The sequence below is a fragment of the Mesoplodon densirostris genome, chromosome 1 (assembly GCF_025265405.1).
Source record: "Mesoplodon densirostris isolate mMesDen1 chromosome 1, mMesDen1 primary haplotype, whole genome shotgun sequence".
NCBI lineage: Eukaryota > Metazoa > Chordata > Mammalia > Artiodactyla > Ziphiidae > Mesoplodon > Mesoplodon densirostris.
In genome coordinates this window covers 219,583,757-219,610,181 of record NC_082661.1, presented here as the reverse complement: position 1 = coordinate 219,610,181, position 26,425 = coordinate 219,583,757, and the positions used below count along the sequence as shown (strand labels likewise).

The following is a 26,425-nucleotide window of genomic DNA, read 5'->3' as shown; positions in this document are numbered from 1 at the left end:
ATCAAAGTTTTCTGCATATTTAGGCAAACTTCACTACATTTATGGCCTATAATTTTTTTCACCATATATATTTGATTAAAGATTTTGAGTTGAAGCTTTGATTGAAAATATCCTTCAAGTCTTCTTAAGTCACTTCACTAATTTGACAAACTTCATCATAAAAGAAGCTCTAAGTGACTTTTTTTTTTTTTTTTTTTTTTTTTTTTTTTTTTTTTTTTGCGGTATGCGGGCCTCTCACTGTTGTGGCCTCCCCCGTTGCGGAGCACAGGCTCCGGACGCGCAGGCTCCGGACGCGCAGGCTCAGCGGCCATGGCTCACGGGCCCAGCCGCTCCGCGGCACATGGGATCCTCCCAGACCGGGGCACGAACCCGTATCCCCTGCATCGGCAGGCGGACTCTCAACCACTTGCGCCACCAGGGAGGCCCTAAGTGACTTTTTAATAATTATGTATTTGGGATTTTAAACTAAAATTTTAGACCAGAATATACTTAGCTATGAAATAACAGCTAGAACAAGTGTACCCCTGAATAAATAAATTTTAGCCCAAATCATAGTTAATGATTTACTAAATCATGCTACCTAGCAGTGTGTGTGTGTGTGTGTGTGTTATGTGTGTATACATATGTACCTTACTGGAAACAGAAATGGAAGAACAGTTATTTCTTATAAGAAGTAGTTCTGGTTTAATTGCCTAGGATATTAACTCTCGTAAAGTATATGAATTTCTCTCACATAGCTATTATTATTAAACCTGCTGTGTATCTCTGTGGACTCGTCCTACTGGTGAGAGTTTGTCTCCTAAGCACAGGAAGACTGAGATTCCACTCTGCCTTTGTGGCTCTGCAACTTCTTCATGTTGCCCTTCTGAGTTGTTTTTTTTTTTTTTTTTTCCATTTTTTTTATTAGTTTCTGCTTTATAACAAAGTGAATCAGTCATACATATACATCTGTTCCCACATCCCCTCCCTCATGCATCTCCCTCCCTCCCACCCTCCCCATCCCTCCCCTCCAGGCAGTCACAAAGCACCGAGCTGATCTCCCTGTGCTCTGCGGCTGCTTCCCACTATCTATCTACCCTACGTTTGGTAGTGTATATATGTCCATGCCTCTCTTTCGCTTTGTCACAGCTTAACCTTCCCCCTCCCCATATCCTCAAGTCCATTCTCAAGTAGGTCTGTGTCTTTATTCCCGTTTTACCCCTAGGTTCTTCATGACATTTTTTTTTCTTATATTCCATATATATGTGTTAGCATACGGTATTTGTCTTTCTCTTTCTGACTTACTTCACTCTGTATGACAGACTCTAGGTCTATCCACCTCATTACAAATAGCTCAGTTTCGTTTCTTTTTATGGCTGAGTAATATTCCATTGTATATATGTGCCACATCTTCTTTATCCATTCATCTGATGATGGACACTTAGGTTGTTTCCAGCTCCGGGCTATTGTGAATAGAGCTGCAATGAACATTTTGGTACATGTCTCTTTTTGAATTATGGTTTTCTCAGGGTATATGCCTAGTAGTGGGATTGCTGGATCATATGGTAGTTCTATTTTTAGTTTTTTAAGGAACCTCCATACTGTCCTCCATAGTGGCTGTACCAATTCACATTCCCACCAGCAGTGCAAGAGTGTTCCCTTTTCTCCACACCCTCTCCAGCATTTATTGTTTCTAGATTTTTTGATGATGGCCATTCTGACTGGTGTGAGATGATATCTCATTGTAGTTTTGATTTGCATTTCTCTAATGATTAATGATGTTGAGCATTCTTTCATGTGTTTGTTGGCAGTCTGTATATCTTCTTTGGAGAAATGCCTATTTAAGTCTTCTGCCCATTTTTGGATTGGGTTGTTTGTTTTTTTGCTATTGAGCTGCATGAGCTGTTTATAAATTTTGGAGATTAATCCTTTGTCAGTTGCTTCATTTGCAAATATTTTCTCCCATTCTGAGGGTTGTCTTTTGGTCTTGTTTATGGTTTCCTTTGCTGTGCAAAAGCTTTGAAGTTTCATTAGGTCCCATGTGTTTATCTTTGTTTTTATTTCCATTTCTCTAGGAGGTGGGTCCAAAAGGATCTTGCTGTGATTTATGTCATAGAGTGTTCTACCTATGTTTTCCTCTAAGAGTTTGATAGTTTCTGGCCTTACATTTAAGTCTTTAATCCATTTTGAGCTTATTTTTGTGTATGGTGTTAGGGAATGATCTAATCTCATACTTTTACATGTCCCTGTCCAGTTTTCCCAGCACCACTTATTGAAGAGGCTGTCCTTTCTCCACTGTACATTGCTGCCTTGCCCTTCTGAGTTTTTGATTGAGTGCCTGAGGGTCTCTTTTTTTCTCCCTGGAAGTCCTACCCTTTACAAATTTTCAGCTTACTCTTTAGCTTCCTATGCCATTCGGGTTCAAAACTTGGCAAATATCCTGAGAAAGAGGCTTGTACTCTGTTTTCAGCCCTTGTTCTAGTGCGACTTTGGCTCCTAATCATCAGAAGACTGCAAATTTTATTGTCTCTTCAACCCAGACTTCTGTTCTTTTGCCTGTTCTAGCACACAGCAAATAGTCCATCATAAAGAACCAGTAATGAATTTGGTCTCCCCTAGTCATCAGTCCCTTATGATAGACTGTGTGACCTTTGAAAGCTCCACTAGTTCTTCTTTTCCTTAGAATAATCTGTCTGCCTATGAAAAACCTAATCTTTTGCTCTTGCCCTGACTTGCTAAATGCACATATAGAAGAAAGCAGCTTGCAGTGTAAACTCATATTAGAAGGGCTTTCCCCATTTTTGAATTCAGTACATAAAATCCTCTTTGCTTTCACAGATCTCTTATATATTTAAAATTATGATTTTAATATTTTACCATTTTTGAAAAGTAAAAATGATTTATCAAAACCTACTCATTGGTGGAAACGCTGGAATAGCTACTTTAATTACAAATAAAACATGTTAAGACAAAATGCGATTTAGAAATAAACAGTCACTCTCACTTAATATTTTTAAAAATTAAATTTACCATAATAATATGATAATTAAAAATTTTTATGCACAGCTCCACAAATATATACAGCAAATATTGACAAAACTACAGGGAGAAACAGACAAATCCAAAAATAAAAATCTATCCTATTTTATTTATCTGTATAGATCTATCTTTCAAAGACAGAATAGAGTTGACCACCTTGTGATGTTACTGATCAAGAAAAAAATGAGAAATGGCAAAAATACCAAATATCAAAAATTTAAAGAAGGCCATTTCTGCAGATTCTTGAAGCAATAAACAGACAATATTTTTTCTTAATAAATTTGAAAACTCAAGACAACATGGACAACAGTCCTTACTAAAGAAAAATATAATCCAGAGTTAATATATTATCTAAAATGTCTATTTTTTAACCAAAACTTATTAGATATGCAAATATCAGGTAAGTATATTTCATACTTAGGGGGAGTATGAGAAACCTACTCTGGTAAGATTAGACATTGTATCAAACAGATGAAGATTTCAAAGCAGTCATCATAAATATATTCAAAGAATCAAGGGAACTTATGTTTAAATAACTGAAGTAAAATATACTGAGTTAGACAATAGGGAATCTCAATAAAGAAATAGAAACAAGCAGGCAAGCAAGCAAAAGCACCAAAAAAAGAATTCTAAAATTATAAAGTACAATAATGCAAATGAAAAATTCACCAGCTGGACTCAATAGCAGATATGAGATGACAGAAGACAGAATCAGTGAACTAAATAATAGCTTGATAGAAACCATTAAATCTGAAGAAAAAAGAAAAAAAGATTGACAAAATGAATAGTTTCAGAGACCTTTGGGTGAATGTCACATATTCCAATATATATGTAATGATAGTCTCAGAAAGGGAGGTGAGAAAGAAAGGGGCAGAAAAAACATTTGAAGAAAAGATAGCTGAAAACTTTCCAAAATTAATGAAAAACATGAATATACAAATCCAGGAAGTTCAGTGAACTGCTAAGTAATAACATAAAGATGTCTAACACTCTTAGACATATCATAGTCAAACTGCTGAAAACCAAAACAAAGAGAACATCTTGAAAGTGAAGAACAATTTATTACATACAGTGGAAATAATATGATCATGAACTTGTCATCAGAAAAATGGAGGCTGGGACTTCCCCGGTGGTCCAGTAATAAAGAATCTGCCTTACAATGTGGGGGACATGAGTTTGAACCCCGGCTGGGGAACTAAGATCCCACATGCCACTGGGCAACTAAGCCTGCATGCCACAACTACTGAGCTCACGTGCCTCAACTTCAGAGCCTGTATGCCACAAACTATAGAGCCTGCACACCCTGGAACCTGCGCACCACAACTACAGAGCCCAGGCACCCTGCAGCCCGCATGCCACAACTAGAGAAGAGAGAAAACCTGCACGCCACAACTAGAGAGAAGCCCGCACACTGCAGCAAAGAGCCCGCTTGCCTCAGCGAAGATCCCGCATGCCGCAGCTAAGACCTGACGCAACCAAAAAAAAAAAAAAACTCTTAAAAAAAAAAGAAAGAAGGTAATGGAGGCCAAAAATCAATGAAATGACATATTCATAATGCTGAGAGAAAAACAAGTCAACCAAGAATTCTGTAGCCAGTGGAAGCATCATTAAAAAATGAAATGTGAAATAAAGACATCCCCAAGTCCTTTACCATAGCATGGTAAAAGGAAAATTTATTTTGAGGCTAAAACTTGAGTTCAGTCTTTATTTGCATTGTGCATACATCTTGGGAGACAACTCCGTGATCAAATGCTCCATTTCTTGCTGGACCTGGGAGGTTTAATTGTTGATGTTTGGTAATTAGAGTTTTGGAAGATAAGAGCATGCATGCAGTTTAATATGTCCAAGGTTAGAGAGTATATGAAATTTCACATGTCAAAATGGCAGGGAACAGGGATGGGAAAAATACTGAAATTTTTGAAATGAGGAGCTGGTCTTTGGGGCTCCAGGTCAGTTAGGCTTGGATTTTAAGTGGTTAATATAAGGGTTCTGCATGGGGAATTGTGAATGGGCTTCAACTCAACTTAACATGGTTAAGTAAAATCACAAAGTATGTGAAAAGGTTTTTCCAAAATACAAACAGGGTGACCTGCCTTCCTTTGAAGTTGGTTGCCACCAGTGACTTTTTTTTTTTTTTTTTTTACTGCCTGATTCACTGTCTTCATGTGATTCCCAGCAACTTAACTACTTTGGATTTTGTTGTTGTTTGTTTGTTTGTTTGGGGCTTAAAATACTAGGAGCTTTCCTTTCACATATCCTGTTGGTATCTTTCTGCAGGAAAGGGAGATATCACTGAGGGTTTCATGTAGTCCCACAACTAATAGAAATAATAATGCTAATAATGATGATAATGGCAATGAAAGCAAATACTAGTGCATGTATCAGGTATGTTGATCTAAACAAATAGACTGCCAGATACTTCTCCAGCTAAGATGAGTTTATCTGAGATCAGCAGAGAATTGCAGTTTGGTGTCTGCAACCATGGTGAGCCATGTGCAACTCCCTGCAGGGCAAGGGAAGGAGAACACTTTTACAGAAAGGAAAAGGGAAGTTAGGAGGGCTATAGAAAACAGAGTCCGTGGCGTTTCATTAGCTGAGTCCTTGCCGGGAAGGAAGAGGGTCTTTCTTCTTCCTGTTGGGCTCTGCTGTTGTCCCATGGTTTGAGAGCTCTCCCTCCTGATCTTCTGACTATATTTAATTGAGGTTTTTGTCTATTAATTTTTTTATAGATACCATTCTAAGAATTTCACATACATCAATTATTTTAATTCTATGATTATTTATGTCATTTTTTAGGTAGGGCCTTGGTTTTCCAGATGAAGAGGTCAAGACACCTTAGACTTAGCTTTAATTTGCATTGAGACATAGCTTTTATTTCATCATTTTATGGCATTTTCCCTCAGCCTCTAATTGCTCTTTCAGTTTGTCCTCCCACTGTTGCCTCTGGGAACATAACTGCTAGCTCTATCAGTGCCATCACTAGAATAGAATTTTTTTTTAAAATTCAGCTTCTTTAAACTAAAAAATAAAATAAATCTAAAATGGAATTTTTAATGTTCTGTGTCTTTTTGAATAACTGGCTGCCAGTTGAAAGGCTGGCGTTTGAACCTGTGACCTAGATTCATGTCCTAGGTTTTTTTTTTTTTTTTCCTTTTTGCGGTATGCGGGCCTCTCACTGTTGTGGCCTCTCCCGTTGCGGAGCACAGGCTCCGGATGCGCAGGCCCAGTGGCCATGGCTCACGGGCCCAGCCGCTCCGCGGCATATGGGATCCTCCCAGATCGGGGCACAAACCCGTATCCCCTGCATCGGCAGGCGGACTCTCAACCACTGCACCACCAGGGAGGCCCCCATGTCCTAGGTTTTTAAAATTAGACCAGGAAGATGAGACTCAGGTAATTTTGGCTTTTATGCTGGGACTCAGATTCTGCTGCAAAGCATGTGGAATTTCCCAAACACAGGAACAGGATTCAAGTACTGGGTTAAAAAAAAAAAAAAAAGGTATGAGAAATGTCTATTATATCCACTCATCATGTGCCTTCTCTGTTTTCTGTGATGTACAAAGGATCACCAACAGAAATTTGATGACCTTATCTATACATACTATTTTTCCCTGAAATGGTGTGTAAAGTACTATGTATAGGTATTGTTTAAGTTATTGCTTTTAAACAGGGTTTCAGATTTGTCTTACTAATCCTAGGAATTAATTAATGCCTAGAAAATTTATTTGACATATTAATCTCTTGGTTAGATAAAATGAGAGTTGAGGATGAGTAAGATGAGCCTAGACACATCAGTAAAGGACACAGGTAGGGAATAAGTTTTCAGAGAAGCATAAAAATGCTATAAAAAGATGTGGTCATGATGAGGGTAGTACATTTTCACTTGGTAGAGGAGCCAGTGAATCTAATGAAATTTAGGGTAGCTAGTTTGACAAAGTTTTCTAGAGGGGAACACACTATTGTTGAAGAAAACTGATCACTTGTGCAGTTACTTACTTTTTCTTCGAGGCATTAAAAAAGAAAAAAAACAAAAAAGGTTCCTATGTGTCAGCAGCCAAATCCATAAGTCATATCTAGGCTAGGCCCTAGAAGAGGGGCTAGATGGTGACTCCAGGCAGGGTGCTAAGGGAAGCAAGAACAGTAACAGCTTCTGATAAGAAAATGAAAATGCATAGTAGTGATAATCAAGATCTTTGTAAAGCTTTCCTAAATACTCTGAGTACATTGTACTCATGATTTCTTTGTGCTTTTGTGCTCTCTTCTACTTTCCTTTCACATACCACAGAAGCAGCCCCGAAAGATCCAAAAGTCATCTTTGGAGCTATTGCTTCTATTGCTTATCCTCCGCCTACCTTTAATAAATGTACTCCTAATGCAGACAAGAAGCAAACAGCTGTTGACATTTCTTAGTTGACTTATAGATTGTGGCATTTGTGTTTGACACAGTACTTAAACCAGAAATATGGGGCTTCATGTAAGAATCTCCTCCGCTAGTCATGATCAGTACTTTTACCATATTTAGTGATTCTTTGGAAGTGGGAGATAATGTTGTTGGCTTGTGCTTGAGGGTGATAATAGGGATATAAGGAACAAGAGAAAGTATGTTTTATAAAGTATGGCTCCTAGATGGACTTCAAAAGTTTGCTTTCTCAGTATCCAAATTTGTTTGAATTATTTGAAACATTAAAATTCTTCTCTGTTGGTCTAGACCCTGATTGTTCAGTCTTGTTTTTTACGTTGAAATTAGCTTTTGTAGAATAGTAAGATTAGCTAACCCTTTTGTAGAATCAGGAACTAATCTAAGTATTTTACTTGTTTTAACTCATTTAATCCTCACAGCAACCCAGTGACATATGATATAAATTTTATAGTTTCCCCACTTACAGATGAGGACACTGAGGATCACAGAGGTTAAGTAGCTCTCTTAGGGTCCCACAGCAAGTAAGGAGCAGATATGTGGAACCAAAGAAGTCTAGTGCTAGAGTCTCTACCCTTATCCACAATACAAGTCTCCTGCCTGCCAGAAAATCATTAAAACTTTAAAAGTTTGGTGTTTATACATAATACAGATGAACAGATTTGTTATATATATAATATGTTATGTGTTAAAATAATTTGAAGAAAATGAGTTTTATAAGTTTCCATTGAGGTAATTAGCTAATGGTTTCCAGGCATTAATTGTGCAACAAATACATGATATTTTTTATTTAATTTAGTTTAGAATTATTATTGTGTTTATTAATATCCGTGTGGTTTATGTTGATTAAAAATGTTAATATAACTGTGGAGCACGTAAAGAGCCATAAGTGAAGAAAGGGGAAGCCTTTTAACTTAATTGAAATCTATTAAAATGAAATAAACAGTCTCATTTGTAGAATAAGTAAGGTGTGCTTACATAGGACAGTTAAGCAGGAATAGTTTTGCTGCTTAAGAAAACAAATAATCACTGCTCTCATTTCTGTATGAAATTTGATTTTCATTATGAAATTTGAAAATTAGAGTTTGATCTATATTATGAAGGCTTTTTTTTTTAAGAATGTGAACCTATACTTCATAATTCTGTTAATTTTATCTTAAATTTTTACAAGATAATTTAAGGAAGGCATAGATTTAGGGATACTCTTTTAAATTTCCACTTTTAATGGTTAATTAAAGAAAATTTTCATATTTTCTATTATCATTGCTTAATGTGACATATGCTATATCTTTTTGGAAATTTTCTATATGTTTATGCTAGTCCATTGAAATTTGTTCCAGGATGTTCCAGCACCAGGCACCTATGATGTTCAAAAACCATATGAGATGTCTCAAGTTCAGCATAAATACATGCCACCTCATAGTGTGGTGGCTAGAATAAAACATGCCTCGTTTCTTAGCACAACTCCTCGGTTCCTGGACAAAATGAATGATGGGCCAGGTAAGTATAGACTGTCTTTTTAAAGAAATGGAAACAAAATCTAAAGTTTCCTTATTAAAATAGACAATTGTAAACATACGTTTACATTTATCATGTCTCTTTTAAGTGTGCAGGACAAAAAAATAACCGCTAGATTTTAGATGTTTTTTCAACTGTAAAAAGATTTGTTTGGAGTTTTATGTCTTTTAATTTTACCAAAGACAATTTTACTAATTTTACTAAAGCTAATAAGTCATATCCTATTAGAGAAAAAAACCAAACTCTTAATATGCTATAGTTATTAGAGGAGAAATAACTACTGATATGGAAGATCAGTTGTATACAGGATATATATCATGCCAGTCTCATGGAATTATTTTAATTTTCCTCAAGTATTAAGAAAGCAGCTATGTAAAAGGTAAAAATTTATTTGAGGGGTTGAAATTCCAAAAATGATTTTTAAAATTGGGATTAGTTCATCTACTAGTAATGGCATTTTTATATTAAATAGAATGAAATAACTTTCCCTGATAATGAAAATGAACCGGTAAGTAGATTATTTCACACAAGAGAATTAGATAAAGAATGAGAACAAGAGTTTTCAACAGCAATTTACAAATGTATTGCCATTAAGTAACCAAACTGTTGTAATGAATCTTTATGAGACTATGAAGAGAAAAAATGAAACAGAATGGAGTTTTTAATGAAAAATCAAAGCGGGAGAATACGATGGGTCAAGCAAATAAGAATGCTTGGGAGACCCTGAGATCCATAGAGACTTGCTTTATTTTTCACTGTCTTTCAGGAATCAAGTATATTACCAACTTAAAGGTCCATTTTAAGTCCAAATTTAGCCTTTCTTATTTTCTTTTTCTTCTCTTGAGTTATTGTACCATTGTTGATTTTGTCAGGTTTTAGCTTTGTTTTGAAGTAGAATTCAAATTCCTTTACTATGTCTCTGACCACACTCGTTATGTGGTCACCCAGAAATGGTGCAGGGAAATTAGTTCTTTGAAGTTTAGGTACTATCACTGTCACCGTGACCAAGCACAATCAATCAAGTAACAAATATCTATTCCAGAGTCTCTTAAAGTAGATTAGATTGATCTTCATATTTTCTGAAGATTTTTTTTTCTCTTTGCCTTTACTCTTGTCTCCATAAAAATTATTATAGATGCAATGCGCAGTAAGAGCTTCAGTTAAGTTCCAGGATTGGCACTCTGACTTTTCATTGCTTCAGTATTTAGCCTAGGGCAAGTAAATTCACTAATTGTTTCATTAGTTTCTATTTTACAAAAGTGAGATAATATTTGCCACCTACTTGGCTCTCATGAGAATACTAAAGATTAATAAGACTATATTTCAAAGTCATTTTCAGAACCGCTGAAGCTCCTTAGAAGTATAAAATCTTATTATAATATGAAACATGTTTCTTCTTAATGCCAAGCCAACACTAGCTTCTGAAAGAATTTGGGACAGGGAAATATCTTCATTATGAAGACAGTTATTATTTGGAAGTCAAAGACATATGGACTGTCAAAGTCACTATACAATTGTAATTAGCCAGCTTGCTAAATGAAAAGAGTTTATCACAGTGAGCCAATACTTCATTAAGTTTGCCATCCTGCATCTTAATGTAGCCTATAATTCAGATAAATCATAGCAGAAATCCCACATGCCTCTATAATCAACACATTAGAGAAAAACATATGGATTTCTGAAGCTATTACCTGATGCAATGATTATGAAATCTGATTTCCTCTGACATATGTGGATACTGTGATAATTATGGGATTCATTATTTTGAACTTAATCTGCTATCTTAAGGTATACAGTCCAAAATATGTCTAACATAGATTTAATAGGTGACCAGGGCCAATTTAATATCCATGCTTTGTTTTGGTAATTGAAGATTAAGTTCTATTTGTCCTGTTACATTGATCCAATCAAGGCAAAGAAGTCAGGTGTGATATTATCAACTCTCTAAATAGATTCCTCTTTTTTTGTTAATTTTCATTTAGGTTAGGTTTTTTATTGATCAATATGACAAACAATTCTTGATTCTAAAATGAGAATAGGGCTTCCCTGGTGGCACACTGGTTATGAATCCACCTGCCAATCCAGGGAACATGGGCTTGAGCCCTGGTCTGGGAAGATCCCACTTGCCGCTGAGCAACTAAGCCAGTGTGCTACAACTACTGAGCTTGTGCTCTAGAGCCCGTGAGCCACAACTACTGATCCCACGTTGCATAACTACTGAAGCCCACGCATCTAGAGCCCATGCTCCACAACAAGACAAGCCACCACAATGAGAAGCCGTGCACCACAACGAAGAGTAGCCCCCACTCACTACAACTAGAGGAAGCCTGTGTGCAGCAATGAAGACCCAATGCAGCCATAAACAAACAAACAAACAAACAAACAAACAAACAAATAAATAAAAAGACAGACAGATAAATAAATAAATTAATTAATTAAAATGAGAATAGCCCATTTATATTTACAGTTCTTAATACCATTTAACTTTTGCTGGGTACAACTAGTATGTTAAGTCTTTGGATTTTTTTAAAAATCATTGTTATATAATCAAAAGGTACAGTGATAATAGTTCTATTGGTTATACGCTTTGTGTCAATGTTTATCCTATGAATGATCTCCTTTATTATCATATCTTCTTAGAAATAAAATAAGAAAAAAGTATTTTTTAACCCTATTATTTGTCATTTAAATATTGGTAATTTTGTTAAACCTTAATTCCAGTGAGAAGAGCCTTTTTGGGTGTTACGTCAAATTATTTACAAGCCAGATAAAATTATTTTCTGTTATTATGTGTGTGTGCATGTATATATACGAAGCTATAAGATTGTTTGAATTAATTTGTAGAGCTTGATATGCTTATTTGTTCCTTGAGTCATGACATAACTAAGAATTGAGTGTTTTGCCTTACAGAACTTAAAGAACATGTATATTGTTATCTTTCTACCTAGAATAGAATAATAGGCAAGTTAAAATTGATTACTGACTGTCGTATATTTGTAGGTAACAGTGTCAAGAACTGAGGTTGATAAATGACCTAAGTTATGAGTTTGGTTGATATACGAATAGTACTCTTATCATGAGACTCATATACTTAATAGGACATTCAATCACTCAACATTTTATAGCTGTGTATTTATTTCAAATTGTCTGAGAACTTTTATTAACAGTATTGAGGTGATTTTATTTTATTCAAATGAAGTCTTTGCAGACATTTAAGAAGTATAAAACTCATTTTCATTAGTCTAAATTAAAGAGGGAAGTAGTATATTTGCAATCAGTATACCATATACCATTAAATGTTGTGTAACCAATAAAAACACATTTGAATCATTTAATGAAGGAATTATTAAATGAGGTCTGTCACATTTTAAGCAATCTACTCTTATGCACCAAGTTTTTTTTTTAACATCTTTATTGGAGTATAATTGCTTTACAATGGTGTGTTAGTTTCTGCTTTATAACAAAGTGTATCAGTTATACATATACGTATATCCCCATATCTCTTCCCACTTGTGTCTCCCTCCCTCCCACCCTCCCTATCCCACCCCTCTAGGTGGTCACAAAGCACGGAGCTGATCTCCCTGTGCTATGCGGCTGCTTCCCACTAGCTATCTATTTTACATTTGGTAGTGTATATATGTCCATGCCACTCTCTCACTTTGTCCCAGCTTACCCTTCCCCCTCCCCATGTCCTCAAGTCCGTTCTCTAGTAGGTCTGCATCTTTATTCCCATCTTACCCCTAGGTTCTTCATAACCATTTTTAATTTTTTTTTTTAGATTCCATATATATGTGTTAGCATACGGTATTTGTTTTTCTCTTTCTGACTTACTTCACTCTGTTTGACAGACTCTAGGTCCATCCACCTCACTACGAATAACTCGATTTCATTTCTTTTTATGGCTGAGTAATATCCCATTGTATATATGTGCCACATCTTCTTTATCCATTCATCTGTCGATGGACACTTAGGTTGCTTCCGTGTCCTGGCTATTGTAATAGAGCTGCAGTGAACATTGTATGTACCAAGTTTTAATTCATGGACATGTAAATGACTTTGTGATTGATCTAGCTCAGGTAAAGTAAAATTGTTAAGTGGAAAAGAATTAAACATTATCTCTCATAGTGATCTGTTTTTGGACATTTAGAGGTGAAAAATACTCAGCAAATTTAAAAAGAAAATGAAGAAAACTTTGAGAGTGTGGAAAATTGGGCACTTTCCTACATCGTGGTGGAAGTATAAGTTGATATCAGTGATTGTCAAGGGCAGGCTGGCAGAATGTTTCAAATAATCATGCCATTTAACCTAAAATTCTCCTTCTGGGATTACCCTAAAAAATAATTAATAGTATGTCCAAAGTTTTAAGCATCAAGTATATTCATCCAAAAATGCTAATAATGAAGTTTTTAATGTCCTAAATGAAAGAAAAACAGGGTTAAGTTAACTCTGAGGTAAAAACTGAAGAGTCCTGTGAAAAATTTTAAAATGGTATATATTGCTTAAACCTGATAACAAGATAGGATTCATTTGACAATCATTTAACCAATCATTTAACAAATATGCACTGAGAGCTTTTTATGTATTAGCAGTGTTCTAGGGACTTGTGATAGAGCAGTGAACAAAATATAAATGTTGTTTCATAGAGCAAAGTTTTAGGATGGAGACATTTAATAAATGAATGAAGAAATAGATCAATAGATTGATAGATGAGGGAAGGAAGAGAAAGAAAAAGAATGAATACTAGGTGGCTATAAATGCTATGGAGAAAAAGAAAAGGAGGATTGGGAGTTCATTGTGGGTTCTGCATCAATTTCAAAAATGTTATTGGTGAAGACCTCACTTAGAAAATGATCTGTGATTGAACAGCCTTAGGGTGGTAAAAGATTGTGTTTTGCTTTTTAATTTTTAATTGTTTTCTCTATATGAACATACAATGCTTTATATTAAGTAAAAACGATTTTAATATTTTTAAATAGAAAGGAGTTGAAGTTTAAAGCATAATTTTAATTAAAATCAAATATTTAAGTGAATGATTAAGCAATCCATAGCATATAATACAACATTTGTAGGCTGAACATAACAGGTACTGAGACTTATTTTATGTAGAAAGTATAGATCATTTCTAATGAAAATAACATTGTGATTTCTGCATCACATTCCCACAGGAAATTATTTTAGGAAACAAATATAATTCATCTTAGAAGTTAATTGAACATATCCCATGAAGATATTTCTGTTCACTTTTTCAATAAACATAAGCAATACCTTTGACATAAAAATCAGTGGAGTGTGAAAACTAATTATTTATTCTATTTTCTCAGTGGCTTGTAATATTATCGATTCAGAAATATTATGGAATTTATGAAAATGCAGTTCATCCCACTTGCCGAGTGCTGTTAACCTATTGCAATAAATATGTAATTTTTTGGTTGTTTTTCTTTAGCTTCCAGAAATGCTTTTAGGCTGTTAAAATGCAAGATAATTCTGAGTATAGGCAAAAATTGATCAGGTCAGTTTTGGAGACTGGTTGATTTTATATCATTATTAAAAATGGTGGAAATTTTATTATTGAAAATGAGCTATTAGTTTTCAATCTCAAGTTATTTTTGTTTCTTTGGGCACTTCATATATAGTTAAAGTAAATTCTTCTTATTTATACATAATTTGAGAAAGATCAATTTATTAATAAGTATGTCATAGGTAAAATTACCCTAAATGTAATATACAGAATACTAGTTGTCTGAGTTATTCACTTTGTGTAGTAAAGAATCTTTGAAGACTGTGGGAAAATCTTAATCTGAGGAGAGATCGACTATGTTGGGTGGGGTGGGGGGCAGGAAAGAGCTGACGCAAAATATTTTAGAATATAAAAGATAACAGAATCAAAGTCTGAAGTAGAGTGGTAGCCTTAAAACAGAAAATGGACTTTGTTAATTGAGGGGGGATGTAAGTTGTAAAGAATAACTGAAAATATATAGATTTTATATAGAGAGATAATACAGGTATACTTCTTTTTTCTGTACTTTGCATTATTGCACTTGGCAGAAACTGCGTTTTTCACAAATTGAAGTTTTGTGGTAACCCTGCGTCGGGCAAGACTATCCATACCATTTTTTCCAACAGCATTTGCTCACTTCCTGTCTCTGTGTCACATTTTGGTAATTCTTGCAATATTTCAAGATTTTTCATTATTATTATATTTGTTATGGTGATTTGTAGTCAGTGATCTTTGATGTTATTATTGTAATTGTTCGGGGGCACCATCAACTGCGCCCATATAAGATGGCAAACTTAACTGGTAAATTATGTGTTCTGACTGCTTCACTGACTTGCGGTGATACACAACAATATTGAAACGAGGCCAATCAATAACCCTACAGTGGCCTATAAGTGTTCAAGTAAAAGGAAATACTGCATCTCTCACTTTAAATCAAAAGCTAGAAATGATCAAGTTTAGTGAGAAATGCATGTTTGAAAGCTGAGATAGGCTGAAAGCTAGGCCTCTTCTACAAGTTAGCCAAGTTGTGAATGCAAAGAAAAGGTTCTTGAAAGAGATTAAAAGTGCTACTCCAGTGAACACACCAATGTTAAGAAGGCTAAACATCCTTACTGCTGATATGGAGAAAGTTTTGGTGGTCTAGATAGAAAATCAAACCAGCTACGAAATTGCATTAAGCCTAAACCTAATCCAGTACAAGGCCCTTACTCTCTTTAATCCTCTGAAGGCTGAGAGAGGTAAGGAAGCTGCAGAAGAAAAGTTTGAAGCTAGCAGAGGTTCGTTGATGTGGTTTAAGGAAAGAAGACATCTCTATAACGTAAAAGTTCAAGGTGAAGCAGCAAGTAGAAGTTTCAGCAAGTTATCCAGAAAATCTAGCTAAGGTAATTAGTGAAGGTGCCTACACAGAACAACAGGTTTTCAATGTAGACAAAACAGCGCTCTGTTGAAAGAAGATGCCATCTAGGACTTTCATAGGTAGAGAGGAGAAGTCAGTGCCTGGCTCCAAAACTTCAAAGAGCAGGCTGACTCTCTTGTTAGGGGCTAATGCAGCTGGTGACTAAGTTGTACCCAATACTCATTTACCTTTCCAAAAACCCTAGGGCCCTTAGGAATTATGCTGTATCTATTCTGCCTGTGCTCTATAAATGGAATAACAAAGCCTAGATGACTGTACATCTGTTAACAACGTGGCTTGCTGAATATTTGAAGCCCACTGCTGAGACCTGTTGCTCAGAAAGAAAAGATTCCTTTCAAAATATTTCTGCTCATTGACAATGTACCTGGTCACCCAAGAGCTCTGATGGAGATGTTCAATGAGATTAATGATGTTTTTAAGCCTGCTAATGCAACATTAATTCTACAGCCCATGGATCAAGGAGTAATTTTGAGTTTCAAGTCTTATTATTTAAGAAATACATTTCATAAGGACCTAGCTGCCATAGGTAGTGGCTCTTCTGATGGATCTGAACAAAGTCAATTAAAAACCTTCTGGAAAGGATTCATCATCCTAAATACCAGTAAGAACATTTGTGATTCATGGGAAGAGGTGAAAACATCAACCTTAACAGGAGTTTGTAAGACCTTGATTTCAACCCTCAGGATGACCTTGAGGGGTTCAAGACTTCAGTGGAGGAAGGAACTGCAGTCATGGTAGCAATAGTAAAAGAACTAGAATTAGAAATGGAGCCTGAAGATGTGACTGAATTGCTGCAATCTCATGATAAATCTTAACAGATGAGGAGTTGCTTCATATGGATGAACACAGAACGTGTTTTTTTTAAAAGATGGAATCTACTCCTGGTGAAGATGCTGTGAAAATTATTGAAAGGATTTTGAATATTACATAAACTTATGTGATAAAGTAGCAGCAAGGTTTGAGAGGACTGACTCCAATTTTGAAAGAGGTTCTCCTGTGGGTAAAATGCTATCAAACAGCCTTGCATGGTGTAGAGAAATCATTCATGAAAGGTAGAATCAACCTATATGCCAGACTTCATTGTTGTCTTATGTTAAGAAATTGCTGCAGCCACCCCAGTCTTTAGCACCCACCACCCTGTTCAGTCAGCAGCATCAACACTGAGGCAAGACCCTCTACCAGCAGAAAGATTACAACTTGCTGAAGGCTCAGATGATGGTTTAAAGGTTTTTAGTGATAAAGAATTTTTTAGTTAAGATATATGCATTCTTTTAGACATAATGCTACTGCACACTTAACAGACTATAGTGTAACGTAAGCATAACTTTATATGCACTGGGAAACCAAAAAATTTGTGTGACTCACTTTATCAAGATATTCTCTTTATTGCAGTGGTCTGGAGCTAAACCCATAATATCTCTGAGGTATGCTTGTATATAGAGGAGAGCTTATCTCAAACATCTTGTAAGTTTGGCATTGTATAATGGAATGAATTATAAATTGATAAAACAAAAAGTCCACATGGTTTTAAACATTATTATGTCAACTTGAACTAAGAGGAATGGACACAATATATAAAATAAAAAGACTTGGACTCTTGAGTTTCTATAGGTAGGAAGTTGGCTGAAAAAACTACCTAGTTGCAAACATAGGTTACTTTTTATGGAAAAGGAAGGATAACTTAGAGGACAGAACCAAGAACACACAGAATGGAGTTGTTGAACATACTATACTGAACAACTCCTTGGAAGTAGGACTGAACCCTCATCTATGAACTGGCAACTTGTGCCCAGCTGGATTTGAAATGCTATGCAACTGTAAGTGCTATGCTTCTCTCCTGTTTTTCCCCCTTTGGACAGATGTGTTTTAGCATTCATTTTTTGACTGTTATACCATTAGCCTGATAATTTGTCTCTTTAGTTGAAAGTCTTTAGATTGAAAGAAACAGTATTCAAAAGGCTGCACCAGAAGAACTACAACAAGGGAGTCTCATTCACCTCTGAACCAGAATTAGATGACAAGACCCTGGACTTTGAGTTAATGCCATAATGGGATGAAATCTGGGAGTCTTCAGAGCAGGGTTGCTTGAGTTTTTGCATGTGGGAGACGTGAAATCTGTGGCTGGAGAGTGGACTGTAGCAGAATGTGTTTTCCAGAGATATTTGCCACTGGATATTCCATCCTCTGTGTTCTTCACAGAGCGCGGTGTTGACACTGCTCTCATTGGGTATTGGAGTTTATTTCTGGTTTCCTAGTGGACTTTTGCTACTACCTTAACCAATAGAGTATGGCAGAACAGTTGCTATGTGACTTCTGGGGCTAAATCATAAAAATCTCTTGCACTTCTGGATGGTCCTTTTGGAATGTCCCCTCTTGAATGTAGTCACCATGCTCTGCAAAAGCCAATCAGCCAGGGAGAGGCCCATGAAGAGGAAGAGAGAGCCCCAGTCCTCTTCCTCGGAGACCCCCAGCCAGCAGCCAGCAGCCAGCACCCAGCACAGACTTGCCAGCCATGGAAGTGAGCAGCAGTGGGAGTGTAGCCTCCAGCCTTCAGTCAAGTGCCCCAGATGACAACCTGTATGGCCAAGATGAGGCTTTCTCTCTGAGGCATGTCCAAAGTGCAAATTTGTGAACAAAATAAATGACTATTGTCATTTTAAGCCATTAGTTTTGGAGACTAGTTCTTTATGCAGCAATAGATAACCAGAACAAATTCTAAACAGAGAAAAAAGACAAGTGAAAGCAGACATAGTTAGTTGAAAGTAAAAATATGGAATAATTGGACTGGCGGGCAAAAGAAGACTGCAGTATAGGTTCTTTTTAAAAAAACGTTCTTGAAGTACAGTTGATTTACAATGTTAATTTCTACTGTACAGCAAAGTGATTCAGTTATATATTCTTTCTCATATTCTTTTCCATTATGGTTTATCACAGGATATTGAATATAGTTCCCTGTGATATACACGGTACTTTAAGTATATAAAGTACCTTGTTCTTTATCCATCCTATATGTAATAGTTTGCATCTGCTAATCCCAAACTCCCAGTCCTTTCCTCCCCCAATCCCTGCCTCCCTTGGCAACTGGTAAAGGATTGGGAGAAACAAGAATTGGAAGGGTTGGAAGCCCAGCAAGCATGCAGTCTGAGGCAAAGTTCTGCAGAGGGTAACCTGGCTTTAGCTTGATCTCAAAGGGGATACTTGCAGTGTAAGCTATACCTGAAAGTTGTCCTACCCAGAAACAAAAGCGCTGAAGCTTTCATACTCCTATATCAATCAATCATTGATAAAGGGCTGCCCTGGGGGCACATAAATTCCCATGCAGGTCTGGATCTCTATGCTTATGGACAAACTGGGCTCCTGACAGCATTCCTCTGAAAAAGAGCCATAGGTGCTGGCTGCTGGAAGGAAAAGCATACAATAGCTGGAGGTGTGTAAAATGTACTGAAAGGAATCTGAGAAATCTGGATGGAGCACTGACATTATCAACTTACCTGAAATTTAATAGTCAACAAATATTATAAGGTCGTACTCTGGCCTTTCACTGTGTTGGATACAATGTTTTTGGAAATGCAAAAGGAAATTCAGTTTAATCAAATATTTGTAAGACGAGTTAATCAACAATTTCTCTTTTTAAGGGTTTTTTCCCCAAGGACTGGGCCTTGAAAGGAATTTAACAAAATGTACCTTGGAAAGTCCAAAATTAATAATCTAAGCATGATGACTGCTAGAATAATCCATTGTTTGACGTTTAAGATAAATATACTCAAAGTATTTTTTGTTATTTCATTTTATCATAATAATGTAAGTTAGTAGGGTAAAACAAAAATTATATCTCAACAAAAGTGAGGAATTATAACTGGACAGACTTGCCTTTTATGGTGTCAGTTATTTGATGTGATTCTTTCATTCTTTAATTAGTGTATTCATTCTTTCAGTAACTGTAATGAGCAGCTAATTTGTACCAGACAGTACCTAAATTTCTGAAAGTAATTAGAAAATAAGATATTTCCTGCATTAATGGAGTTTAAAATACAAGCCTTTTAAGGGTAACATGCAATTATAATTTGTCTCTATTTTATAGTTTTATAATTTTAAATTCTGTTTATCATCAGTTTTTCAATACTTGGCATACTTTTTTTTCTATTCATTAGAACACAAGTAAAAATATTTTCTGACAGTATTTTAATGTTTAATATAAACACACAGTTGTACTCACCATAAAAAACAAAATATATTGGTTCTAAATATCAATGTTTTATGTGTCCAGAGAGGCTACTATATCCTGTTACTATTTTTATTCTTTGTGAGCTAGTATTTGTATGTTGTAATAATTTAATGGTGTGAGTATCTATTGTTCTTTCTTGAGCGCATTCTATTGAAAACAACTTGATGTACTGGGATAAAAATGGACTCTAGATTCTAACATAATGCATTCTAATTGGGGCTTATTTATGAGCTGAATGACTCTAAGCAAGTAATTCACTTTTCAGAGCCATAGTTTCTCAACCCATAAAAGGAAACAATTGATATCTATTTCATAAAGTTGTTGTAAAGCTTAAATTCGCTTATATGTGGAATCTAAAAAATAAACTAGTGAATATAAAAAAAAAGAAACAGACTCATGGATATAGAGAACAAACTAGTGTGGAGAGGGGAAGGGGGATGGGCAAGATAGGGGAAGAAGATTAAAAGGTAAGAACTACTTGGTATAAAATAAATAAGATACAAGGGTGTAATGTACAGCATAGGTAATATACCCAATATTTTATAATAACTGTAAATGGAGTATAATCTTTAAAAATTGTGGATCACTATGTTGTACACCTGAAACTTAAATAACACTGTAAATCAAATATACTTCAGTAAAGAAAAAAAATGGAGTTAAAGCTCCTAACATAGTACTTATAACATAGTAAGTGCTCAGTAATGTCAATTTATTTCTCTTCAACCCTTCTGTACTGTTTTTAGTTTGATCCTGCATCATTATAGAATGTTATTTAAGAAAAGATGCTGGTAATAAGATTCAGGGGGCTTAAGTAGAAGCAGGAAGACAAAGAGCAGGGTAGTGCAACAAAGATAGTACAGTAGCTTGGAAAAAGATGGTAGTGGTGACAGGGTTAAGATATATATATATATATATATATATATATATATATATATATATATATATATATATATACACATATATATATACACACATATGTATATATATATATACATATATATATACACATATATATGTATATATGTAAAACAGAATTTGTTAACATTATACATGGAGATGAAGGAAAGATGACTACACAGTTTTTGACTTGATCAACTGGTTTTGCTGGGATAGCTGGTAGGGAGGATTTTTTAGGGGTAATGTGGAGTGGGAAATATGCTCTGTTTTGGACATGTTACATTTAAGAGTCTACTTGAATTTTAAATTGCAATTTGGGTATATGAATTATAAACTTCAGGGATAAGATCGGGACTGACATTGAAAAATAGGGAATCATCAAGTATAGATGACATTAAGTCCATGAGATCTTCTAGGGAAATCAGGAGGAAAAGAGGGCATAGATCTGAGCTCTCAGCATTACAACTTTCAGAGGTTAATATGAGGAGGAAGAACAAATAAAAACTAGATGTATATTTTGTTGTACAGTTTTTTTAAAGTTTTAAAATAGTTTTTAAAACGATTAGAATCAAATCAATGAATATTTTAGTGAACTGGAAAACCCATATAACCTAATCCAATGTTCAAATTATTTATTACAAACCATTGTACAAAATAATTAGCAACCATTTATACACACTGGATTAAAATTACTTTTATAATTTCCAATTTTAGAAATAAATGTAGAACAGACTATAAATATGATTTAACTTATCAAAAACATTTCTATAAATTTGAAGGAAATATTTAGAGAATAGTTTGAAGTCTATCTATAAACTAGTATAAAATATTCAAGTAGGAATAAAAGACTTGAAAATCAGATATCAGAATATAACAGGCTACAAGTGCTTCTTTGAATTTTAGGCCATTATAAGTAAAGAGCTGGTAAAACATGAGGAAGTAAGATATAAATATATATAAAATTTGATTCATCTTTGCATTCTTAATAATTGCCACTTCTTATGGTTAGAAAGGTTAATTAGTATTTATATTTGACCCTGCATTTAACTATTTAGGAATGTGATATTTCTTGGCATTGTAATTTTTCAACCTTTGATTAATTTTCCAGTTTATTAATTTATATTTATACTTCTTGTCCCTAAAAAAGTTATGTTATTTTAAGAAGAGAACAAATGAATATATAAACTGATATTTGCCATCATAATTCTTGTTCTTAGGAAAAAATAAGGGTTTTACACCAGCCTTTAATAAAGTTTTAAAAATTTGCTGGTGATTCATAGGTTTTTTAAGCCACAAACTCAGTGGCTTAAACCAACACTCATTTATTAGCTCACAGTTCTGTAGGTCAGAAGTCTGGACAGCTTTGTGAGGTTATATGCTTAGCTTCTCAAAAGGTTGAAATCAAAGTGTTGGTGAAACCGAACTCTTATCTGGGGGTTCCAGGGAAAAATCTGTTCCCATATTCATTCAGGTCATTGGCGGAATTAAGTTCTTTGTGGTTTTAGGATTGGGGTACCTGTTTCTTTGCTGGCAGTCAGCCAGTGGGACACGGAGCTCTGAAAGGCTGTCTGCATTCCTTGGCTCATGGTTTTCTCTATCCTCAAGCTAGTAGAGGCACATCAAAATCTTATGCTTCAAGTCTCTGACTTCCTCATCTGCCACTAGCCAGAGAAAACTCTCTGCTTTTAAAGGATTCACCTGATTGGGTCAGCTTCATCCAGATAATCTCCATATTTTAAGATCAGCTGACTGGTACTTCAATAACATTGACAAAAGTCCCTTCATAGTAGTAGATAGATTAGTGGTTGTTTGGGTAACCAGGGGATGGGAATCTTGGAATGGTGTCTTTAAAATTCTGCTTATCACAATTAGTTTACTCAATTACAGTGAACACATACCTATAATTTTTCCTTCTTTCAATCTCATTATATCTTTAGTTTCTATGTATATAGGACTTGAGATATCTCCATCTCATTGCTGGTTAAGACATTAATTTTTGTGTTTCTTTTCTTCCATATTTCACTTGGGTTTTAAATTTTAAATGGTCAGTTTTAGATACTTTTAATTTTCCAATTATGCTGTCTAATCTACCATTTAAAAGCATTTGTTCTGTTGTTTTCTCTGTTACTGAGAAAGTATTTTAAAATCTGCCATTAAGAGATTGGATTTTCTAGTAGTTCAGTCAGTTTTTGCTTTATATATTTTGAGGCTATGTTTTAAAATGTTTTAACTTCCTGGGAAAGGAAGTTTTAAGTATCTCTATATGTAGTGTTTGCTTTTTTGCTTTTTTTTTTTTTTGCTTGACAGTATGTGTATGTGCATGTGTACATTTTGATATTAATGAAACTATATAAACTTTCTTTGGTTTAGTGCTTTTAAGATATATCATCTTTTTATCCTTTTACTTTCAACCTTTATGCATCCTTATGTTTTTGTTTTTTCTGTGTAAATAATTTTTGTCTTCTTAAGTCCAATTTAAAAATTTTATCTATTATTAGAACTTTTAATTAAATTTACATTTAAGAATTTTACTGATATAGAGTAAAATTCTTGATAAATCATCCTTGATTTATCAAAGTTAAGTACAATTGATATTTTTACCTTATTCCTAGACAATGCAAGAACACTAGACCATTTCAATTCCAGTTACCCTTTTCCTCATTTTCTGCTATTATTTTCATGTATTTTGATTCATTAATATCTTAAACTCAAAGAGATCATTATTGTTTTATACAGGTGGTCAGTTGTCTTACAGATTTATCCATTTACACATCTGTGATTTCACTACTCCATTTTCCTTTCATTCACTCTGCCATCTATGATCAATTACCTTCTGTCTGAAATGTACCCTTCTGTCTGAAGTAATTCTTTTAGAGTGGATCCACTAGTGGATAATTATCTATGTTCTTTTTTTATATGTTGAAAATATTTTAAAATATATTTTTGGATTAAAATTTTATGTTGAGGAGGGAGGAGATATGGGGATATATGTATATGTATAGCTGATCCACTTTGTTATAAAGAAGAAACTAACATACCATTGTAACGCAATTGTACTCCAACAAAGATGTTTAAAAAAAATTTTTTTATGCTGACAGTCACTTTTCAACACTTTATAATTATCATTTAATTATATTTTGGCTTCCATTATTTCAGTGTAGAATTCAGAAACATCTAAATATTGTCTATCTAAATATTGATTCTTTGAAGATAATATATATTTGTTCTCAAGATCATACACCATGATCAAGTGGGATTTATACCAGGGATGCAAGGATTTTTCAGTATCTTCAAATCAATCAGCATGATACACTACATCAACAAATTGAAGAATAAAAACCATATGATCTTCTCAATAGATGCAGAAAAAGATTTCAACAAAATTCAACACCCATTTATGATAAAACTCTCCAGAAAGTGGGCATAGAGAGAACATACCTCAACCTAATAAAGGCCATATACAACAAACCTACAGCTAACATCATACTCAACAGTGAAAACCTGAACGCATTTCCTCTAAGATCAGGAACAAGACAGAGATGTCCACTCTCACCACTTTTATTCAACATAGTTTTGGAAGCCCTGGCTATGGCAATCAGAGAAGACAAAGAAATAAAGGAATCCAAATTGGAAAAGAAGAAGTTAAACTGTCACTCTTTGCAGATTACATTATACTATACATTGAAAATCCTAAAGATGTTACCAGAAAACTACTACAGTTCATCAATGGACCTGGTAAAGTTGAAGGATACAAAATTAATGCACAGGAATCTGTTGCATTTCTATACACTAACAACGAAAGATCAGAAAGAGGAATTCAAGAAACAGTCCCATTTACCATCACATCAAAAAGAATAAAATACCTAGGAATAAACCTATCTAAGGAGACAACATACTCTGAAAACATACTCTGGACATACTCTGAACATACTCTGAACATACTCTGAAAACTATTAGACCCTGATGAAAGAAATCGAAGATGACACAAACAGATGGAAAGATATACCATGTTCTTGAATTGGAAGAATAAATATTGTCAAAATGACTATACTACCCAAGGCAATCTACAGATTCAATTAAATCCCTATCAAATTACCAATGACATCTTCCATAGAACTAGAACAAAAAGTCTTAAAATTTGTATGGAGACAAAAAGTACTCCAAATAGCAAAGCAATCTTGAGAAAGAAAAATGGAGCTGGAGGAATCAGGCTTCCTGGCTTCAGACTATAAAACAAAGCTACAGTCATCAAAGCAGTATGGTACTGGCACAAAAATAGAAATATAGATCAATGGAACAGGATAGAAAGCCCAGAAATAAACCCATGCACCTATGGTCAATTAATCTACCACAAAGGAGGCAAGACTATTCAGTGGTGGAAAGACAGTCTCTTCAACACATGGTGCTGGGAAAACTGGACAGCTACATGTAACAAAATGAAATTAGATCATTCTTTAACATCATACACAAAAATAAGCTCAAAATGGATTAAAGACCTAACCGTGAGACCGGACACTATAAAACTAGAGGAAAACAGGTAGAACACTCTCTGACATAAATTGCAGCAATATCTTTTTCAATCTGTCTCCCAGAGTAAGGGAAATAAAAATAAACAAATGGGACCTAATTAAACTCAAAAGCTTTTGCACAACAAAGGAAACCATTAAAAAAATGAAAAGGCAACCCACAGTCTTGGGAGGTAATATTTACAAATGATGTGTCTGACAGGGATTAGCCTCCAGAATTTACAAGCAGCTCATGTGACTTAATATCATCAAAACAACCCAATCAAAAAATGGGCAGAAGACCTAAATAGACATTTCTCCAAAGAAGACATACAAATGGCCAATAAACACATGCAAAGATGTTCCACATTGCTAATTATTAGAGAAATGCAAATCAAAACTACAATGAGATATCACCTGAAACCAGTCAAAATGGCTATCATGAGAAAATCCACAAACAGTAAATGCTGGAGAGGGTGTGGAGAGAAGGGAACCCTCCTGCACTGTTGGTGGGTATGTAAATTGGTGCAGCAACCATGAAGAACAGTATGGAGGTTCCTTAAAAAACTAAATATAGAGCTACCATATGACCCAGCAAACCCACTCCTGGTCATATATCCAGAGAAAAACATGGTCTGAAAGGATACATGCACTCCAATGTTCATTGCAGCACTGTTTACAATAGCCAAGACATGGAAGCAACCTAAATGTCCATCAACAGACAAATGGATAAAGAAGATGTGGTACATATATACAATGGAATATTACTCATCCATTAAAAAGGATGAAATAATGCCATTTGCAGCAACATGGATGGACCTAGAGATTGTCATACCGAGTGAAGAAAGTGAGACAGAGAAAGAGAAATATAGTATGAAATTGCTTATATGCAAAATCTAACAAGAAATGATACAGATGAACTTACCTACAA

The 26,425-nt window shown here is 34.9% G+C and overlaps 1 protein-coding gene across 1 annotated transcript in view; it reads left to right on the top strand.

The window, feature by feature from the left end:
• STPG2 (sperm tail PG-rich repeat containing 2) overlaps positions 1-26,425 on the top strand; it is a 276,442-nt gene that overhangs the window by 145,126 nt on the left and 104,891 nt on the right. The window contains exon 10 of the mRNA XM_060098032.1: positions 8,776-8,935. Within this exon, the coding sequence (XP_059954015.1) occupies positions 8,776-8,935 (160 nt within the window). The remainder of the gene's footprint in view (positions 1-8,775; positions 8,936-26,425) is intronic.